The 7,791-nt window shown below is 58.7% G+C and overlaps 1 protein-coding gene across 1 annotated transcript; it reads right to left on the reverse strand.

Annotated features, from left to right (window-relative positions):
- Positions 1-3,344: 3,344 nt before the first annotated feature.
- KLHDC7A (kelch domain containing 7A) lies at positions 3,345-5,732 on the reverse strand. The gene has a single exon (XM_054579613.1). It carries the CDS (start codon positions 5,730-5,732, stop codon positions 3,345-3,347), a length of 2,388 nt encoding a protein of 795 aa, XP_054435588.1.
- Between the last annotated feature and the right edge of the window lie 2,059 nt (positions 5,733-7,791).

Raw genomic sequence — 7,791 nt, forward strand, 5'->3', positions numbered from 1 at the left:
AGATGAATAAGAAAACAAGGGACGTTTTATTTGTGACAGAAAAAAAAACTACAGACCCAACAGGAGGGGGAATGTTAAATAAACCATGGTACAACTGCTGGACGGAATATTGTGCAACTATTGAAATGTTGTTTACTGAGGGTTTGTAATAACACGGGAAAATGCTTATTTTCAAAAGCTAAGTGGAAAAAAGGAAGCCACTGAATTGTATATTCAGCATCATCACACCTCGGCAAAAGTCAAGCCCAACAAAAATCCGTGCATGGAAGACACAGGCTGGAGGCATGCACACCGCAGCGGGGGTTAATGGGGGGGGGGGCAGATTTTTTATACTTTTCTGTATTTTTCAATTTTTCTTTTTCCTATACTGGCATGGTTAGTCTTATGGAGAAAACAGCCCAGACTTAAACCTTAAGTTTTTTTTTTTTTCCCCTGAAGAAGAGATAATTCTTTGAGACTGCAGGCCAGATGGCCCAGGGAGGAGCTTTATTTGACATAGAGGCTGCTCAGAGGCTGCGGGCTACAGGTCGACAGGCCAGGCCAACTGGAAATCCTAGACCCGGCACCCGTGGACTCACGTGGGCCTGCTGACGTGCAGCCACACCCCCGGGCATGGCATCAGAGGTGTCCTGGTAGTTATTTGGACTTTCACCCCTAATTGTGCAAACGCTGCTCCTCTCTCAGGAACGTAGTTTATCTCTGGGTAAGGACCGCTTTTTTTTTTAAATAAGCATTAGTGGGACAAGATTCCCTCCTGTATACGAAAGGCAGAAGAGCTGGGCTTCTGCCCTCTTCACACACTGAGATGGAGCTCCCAGGAGGCAGACCCTTGTGCTTGTGACAAAGGCCTTCGGGGGGCACGGCCAGGCTTCCCGTGGCCTGAGCCAGCCCTGGTCTATGTAGCCCCCAGATTCCCATGCAGGCCTCTGCTCGATGTCTTCTTGTCGGGAAGACCCGCTCACACTATCCCACTGGCCTGCCCTCTCTATCTCCATGGCACTGACCTGGCACAGGTTCTATTTATTTACATATTAGTTCTTCAAAATTGCCTGCTTTCCTCCAATAGAATGTGAGCCCTGCAGGGCGGGGATCCGCGCAGGCCCCTGCAGCGCCTCCAGCTCCAGGAACTGTGCCCGGCCTCAGCCTTCTGTCACCGCGCCCTGACACGCGGGGCTCCCGGGGGTGGCTGTGGCCCCTGGACGACCTTGCTCTACCGCAATGGCCCTGACCACGCTCATCCCTAACCCAGCGCCAGCGATGAGAAACACTCCAGCTCTAGTGGGCGATGATGCCCAAGGCCCTGTGCTGAAGCCCCTCTGAGGCCATTAGAAAGGCTCAACAGGAAGAGGGATGACAATCAGTTAGCGTTGTCGGCCAGGGGACCACAGGGAGGAAGAGACCATGTGTCTCTACTTTCCAGCTCAGCCCAGGCTCAAAGCTCAAGTCTACCTGTCACTGTGAGGACCACGCCTGCCATCGATGCGTCTGGAACAAACTTCGCCGCCTTGGCCCTGGGACTGTTTCCCTCGTCCCTACCATACGTACACAATGGGCTTGCCCTCCCCCTGGCTCTTCACCAGCTCCTCCCCCGGTTCCCAGGTGGGGTTCCCCTCTCAAGCAAACCCCAGCCTGGCATCACCATACCATTGCCACCTCCCAGTCATGTTACTGAGGCAACCCCCCAACCCCCTGGGTCACTTGGAGGTTCATGTCTGAGTGTTGACTCTGACCTTGAGCATAGCCTTGGCAAGGGATCACCCTTCCCAGGCACCGATCTTAGCTACTTTCCTTTCTCAACCTCCAGTTTAGTAATAAACTAAGCAGCTTCACCTCCCGGGCGCTGAGCCTTGTGTGGTCCCCTGAAAGCCCTCACTCCCTCTCATTCCTTGTTCCAATCCTGCATCTTCCAAAATGACCCCCAGCTGAGCCCCAGCAGCTGCAGGGAACACAGGCTCCTGCCAGGATCCCAGGGACTTGGGAAGAACTTTCTCCGATGCTCTCATTTCTGCCCCAGCAGAGAAGGGCATGGATTGTCCTTCCCATTTCCAAGATAGGGACGCTGAAGTCCACAGCGTCCTTATCTCCGACCTCTCAGCCCTGCCCAGGTGCACCCCGATCTCTACTTCTTTCCTCCACGCTGCCTGTCGCATAGAAGGAGTCCCCGCCCCTGGCTGCCGGCTGGGACCAAGAGCCTGACTGGCGTGTGGGGGCCTCTCCCTGGGAGATGGAGCAGGGCTGTGGTTAGAGACTGGACCAGTCCCTCTCTCTTCCCCGCAGGTCCATGGGTACCTTCCTGGGGTTGGAGGTTTCTTCCCTTTGAGAAGTTACCAAACCTGGTGGGGAAGGGGATCCCAGCCCCCTGATGTGTCACTTCCAGTGCCTCAGCTCCCTCTTGGGCCCGCCCCTCCCTGGTCGTCTCCTGTCTGATGCTGACCGGGTGGCAACATGGCACAGGGAGGGCCATCGGCTCTCACCAGCCCCAAAGGGTCGGCTGGTCAGCAGTGGCTGCCCCCAACCCCCAGGGGTGAGGCTGGGCTCCTGGGAGAGCTGTATCGTTCTAAGATACAGGTTCTAAGATCTGGGGAGAGGGTCCGTGGGCCCTGGGCGGACAGTGGCCCTTGGATCACATCTTCTGCCTCTTCCAAGATCAACTATATTCTTAATGGACCCCGAGGAGAAGATGTACGTTGTCAAATGGCTGCTAAAAATGGAGGGTTCTCATGAGGAAAACTGAAGTGGGCTTTTGTTACTTTACTCTGCAGCCAAACAAGACAATGAAAGAAAACAAAACAGAACAGAACAAAACAAAACCAAACCAAACCCTCCAGCTTTAGCTGTTGGCGTCCCCTGCTGTCTCCCTCTCTGGCTGGGGCCCCTGGGGCTGCCCTGGGCCCCTTCCAGTCCTGCCTGAACCACCTCCCTTGATTTTTTCCACCTGTGTGTTCCAGGTGCTTCTGGGAATCTTGGCAGTTGGACCAATGTTTAGGAAGGAGCCGATCTCCACTGGGGTCAGCTTGAGGGGTCACTGGGGGTCAACTGGCACCTGAATCACAGCTGTGATAAGGTCATGCCCCTGAGATGTGCTGCGGTCCTAGAGCCCCCCAAAATTCAGACTTGAAGCCAGGCCTGGAGATGTGGCTGCCCCTGGTCTCAGAACACCAGTCCCTAGTTCTGTTTTCACCCTTGCCCTCTTCAGCCCACTGACAGCAAAGACGCACCCCAGAACCCCAGCCAGCAAAGGGGGTAGGACTAGAATTCACCTTCTGTTGGCCAAATTCCTGGCTGCCCCGTCTCCCACGAGTGGCCCATGGAGCTGTGGGCAGGGGCTGCCCAGCAGAAGGCGGCTAGACTCTGGTCTGTGGCATGTGGGGGCCGGGCAAGGTGAGGACAGTGGGCAGGAGGGTGCCCTGGGGGGAGGGGAAGCTCCGCAGCTCCTTGGGCACAAACCTGGGTGAGATGTAGTCAGCCAGGAAGAGGAGCGTGCACCGGCGCCCCACACAGTAGATGAGGTTGTCCACCACGGCGCACTGGAAGGCGTCCGGGTAGGGAGTCCGGTACGTGGCGCACTCGTACCAGAGCCGGGTGCTGGCACTGCAGCGGTACACACCAATGCCCAGGCTACGGTTGAGGTCAAAGCGGTAGAGAAAGCCATTGACTGCCACCATCTCAGCCGTGCGATCCTTGCCTCCCGCCGTGGGGCCGACCTGCCAGCGCTGCTCCTGGGTTGAGAAGCGGAGCAGCAGGTAGCGCAGCGTGCCGCCCGTGACGAAGATGTCCCCGGCACACGCCGTGGCTGTGTGCGCCAGGGCGAAGGTGTCGTTGGGGAGTGGCGGGGCAAAGGTCCAGCGGTCCTGGCGAGGGTCATAGCGCTCGACTGTGTTCAGACACTCGCCCCCAATGGCGTACAGGTGCCCATCCAGGGCCACCAGCTGGCAGTGTGGCCGGGCTTGGTTCAGTGGGCACACCTCGCTCCAGATCTCGGTCAGAGGGTTGTAGCAGAAGACTCGGTTGGAGGGCCGGCCCCCGGCCCCCTGGCAGCCAGACACCACAAAGACATAGTTGAAGAGACTGCAGATGGCACAGCCCCGGGACACAGCCTCAGGGGGCAGGTGGGTGAGCAGGTGCCAGACATCCTGCTCATCATCATAGCAACAGAGGCGGCCAGCATCTTCCTGGGGGCACATGTCGGCCACCACCAGGCACTTGCGGCCCCGCCGCATCCGCCGCTGAAGGATCAGCTCCCTCTCTGCCCCGCTCAGGCGGCCGTAGATATCTGGGCTGCGTAGGACCTGGAGGTAGTTGTCACTCATCACTTTGTAGGCAGCCTCCTTCAAGGCCTCCAGGTTCTGTCTCTTGGCCAAGGTCAACACCTCGTAGCAATTCCCCAGATCCAGGTGGACATCTGGGGCTGAACCTGGGGTGAGAGGGAAGTGGAAGAAGTTGGTCCCTGCCACGAGCTGCAGGTTGGGCTCCCCGCTGCTTCCCTCTGAGCTGGACTCTGGAGGCTCCCCTGAGGTGGGGCAGCTGGGTGGGGCACTCTGGTCCAGGCGGGATGGAGCAGGGCTCCCGAAGTCGTGCAGCTGCAGCTGAAGCTCTGGGTTCTCCACGATCTGAAGGAGGCTTTCCTTCCTGCTGAAGCCTTGCGTGGGGGGCGAGAGCACAGGCTGGGAGGAGGCGGCGGGATGGGCTCCACCTTCTCTGTCCTCGTTGTGGCCTTGGGGGACTGGCCCTGTTCCCAGGGGGCCTGGCACAGGAGGTGGAGCCTCAGCCAGCGCTGCTGTCCGAGGAGTCGGCCTGCCTCTAGAGGTGGACTGAGAGGTAGATTCGACGTAGTACTCATATACCTTGCCCTGCAGCCTGGGCCTGATCCCCGCCATCTTCTCCCTCATGAAGTTCTCCTCTACCCGAACCCGGGCCACCGATGAGAAGGTGTAGGAGGTGTTGGTGGCCCCCTGCTGCTGCTGCAGGGCCAGGCCCATGTCTGAGGCAGCCCGGAGGGCCCCAGCCTCTTCCCCACAGACCCCTGTCATGTGAGTGAGGACCCGGCTCTTGTTCATGTCACTGTTGTCTTCTGAGTGGGCCGTCAAGGGTGGACGGTGGGGTGCCTGCACTCCAGTCCCTGGCTGCTCGGGGAGTCCCCCATCCCGCCATGGAGCAGGCTCACCCTCCGCACCACTACTGTCCACTGCAGCAAGGCCAGGTGGGGAGCGTTTGGGTTCACTGCCCAAGTGGGGGTGGCGGGGCAGCTCGGACTTACTGCCAGCAGCTGTTCCGGCTTCCTGGCCACTGCAGCGAGGAGGTGCCACGCTAGGCTCCAGGCACCGCCCACCCAGATCCTCACCAGCGCCTTTCCTCTCCGGCTTCCAAGCCTCTTTGGCTCCCAAGTCACTGGAAGAGGCTCCTGTTGCCAGGACTTGGGGGCCCCCCGGATTGTCCCCGCTGCAGCCCAGTCGTGCCCCAGGCCCCGTGCTCCCCCGCCGGCGTCTCAGCCCGCGATGGGGTGCCCCAGGTGCAGCCGCCTGAACTTCAGGCTGTCTGGAGCCTCCCGCCGCCTCGTCAGCCTCAGCCGTGGTGTTCCTGTCCCACAGTGGGGCTCGGGCGGGCCTCGACTTGTACAGCCTGTAGGCTGCGGTCACCAGGAGCAGAGCGGCGGCGGACAGCACCACCTTGCCGGTCAGCTGCATGTCCAAATGCCAGTCCTGGGCCTCGGCTCCTCCTCCTCCAGGGAGCATGCTTCCCAAGCCAACCTGGGGCTGAGGAATCTCAAGAATCTGATTAATAATTATCCAATAGGAGCCGGTTCCTTGTTCCTGCTGAGCGGAGTGGAGGGGGTTCTGGGCTGGCTCTGGCTGGCCAGCTGAGGAGTTGAAGCAAAGGTGACTTTGAGCTGGCAGAAGGCGGCACCAGGAGCCCCAGTCGGCAGGGCTCGGTGCTGGCCTCCTTGGATCCTGCAGTGCTTTCCTCAGGAGGGGTCGTGGGTCAGCCCCGGGGGCTGAACTTGTGATCAGCCACCTGAGCCAGCGGCAGCAGGAAGATGTTAGGAGTGTCCAGCCAGCACATGAAGAGGGAGGGAAGTTCTTCACCAAACAGTCATCCGATGCTAGGAAACGCATGGGGGTGGTTATTGTTTGTGTGTGATCTTTATTTTCTCTTTTGCAAATTGACTGAGCTAGGAGGATTGGGTGTGGTGAGTGTGGGACAGGTGGAGTCACAGCAGGTGTAGCAAGAGACCCGCCTGGGTCTGTTTCCTTTCTGTTGGGGTCTGCCGGTCCCCGTAGTGGGGGCTGAGGTCTGCAGCTGGCAGCAGGGGAGGCTGAGCCAGGACCGCCGCCAAGCCACCTGACCCGGCTCTTTGAATGCATCTGCCCTCCTGACTAAGAGAACTGGACATTCTGAGAAAGCTTGGGAAAAACACTTGGCATTATACCCAGATCAGGGTCAGACGTGGGGCACCTTCTTGCTTTCCAAACCAGACAGCCTCCTAGGATGAGGGGCCGAGGGAGACTCGCCCGAACCATCTCACAGGGCTGTTGGATCCAGATCCAGGCGATCTGGGTCTGCCACTTATCAGCTGTGTGCTTTAGGCAAGTGACCTCACCTCTCTGTGCCTCAATTCTCGCCTCTGAAAAATGGGGAGAGCAGCACAGACCTCATAAGGTCGTGGTGAGAACAAACTGTAGAGCTCGCAGGGCTGAGCGCCACCTCTGCTAACTCAGTAACTATCATCCGTGACATCAGTCACTCGATTAATCGTCCTCAGCTGGACCTTCTGAAGCACTGATTGAGTCGTGCTCTCAGGGGCCCCGAAGGCCAGGGTCGGGATCTCAAACCCATACTCCCTACAGGGGCCAGGCAGGGAAATCGAGGGCCCACTGTGCGGTGGTGCCCGGCGGGCAGGGCCCCGCTGCCAGAGCCCGCTGTTTCAGGGACGCTTACTCTACATAGTGATGCGATCCCTCCTGATTTCTAAATGACGGCATCTCATTAAAGATGAGAATCAAACCCACTCTGTGAGCCAAGGGAAACACATGAGGGAGAAGCATTTGGCTCTGAAGCCTTGGCGAGGAGAAAATCCTGGCTTGTGCCTGTGTTCACAGCCCGTGACGCTCCAGCCTCAGCTTACCCCTCCAAATTCTTCTCCTTTGGCTGCCTGGCATGTCGGGCTCCAGGCTGGGGCTCTGGCTGACTTTCCTTGTCTTCGCTGGTCCAGTCCCTCCAGCCCTGCACAGTCAGTTCAAAGGCAAGGCCTTCCCATGCCGTCTTTCCTGGTGCCTCCACCCTCCCGGGACCATCTCCTTCTTCGGGTCTCTCGTTCTTCTCAGCTCCTCTTTCAGCCTCTCTCATGGGCCACGGGTCAACGTGCACTCTGTTCTCCTCCCGCTGGATGCTAAGTCCCCAAGGTCCAGATGGGACCAGGCACAACTGGGACAACAGCCGACACGCACTGTGCCTTGCCATGGGTACAGGGGGGTGGGCGCACTGGATGAATCGCATCTCATGCTCAGTGTGTGTTTGGGAAAGACACAGTTGTCACCCATTTTACGGCCGCTCCAAGGTTCTGTCAGTTTGCTCAAAAATGGGGACTTCTGGGTCTGCTCCTGGACCCCAGGGTTTTACAGACCTGAGCAGGTGGGATTCCTCAGGAGTCGGGTCTCCTCCGCCTGCCCCACGGGGACTGGGCAGGGTCTCCTGTCTTTCCATGATGGTCAAGTCAGTGATTCTGAATTCCACAGGGATGGAGGCACTGGGGGTGCTCGTTAGAAAGGCAGGTTTCCCAGCTCCCCCCCTCCA

Source organism: Pteronotus mesoamericanus, unplaced genomic scaffold (genome assembly GCF_021234165.1).
Source record: "Pteronotus mesoamericanus isolate MK-2021 breed Mesoamerican mustached bat unplaced genomic scaffold, CSHL_Meso_final contig_557, whole genome shotgun sequence".
Classification (NCBI taxonomy): Eukaryota; Metazoa; Chordata; class Mammalia; order Chiroptera; family Mormoopidae; genus Pteronotus; species Pteronotus mesoamericanus.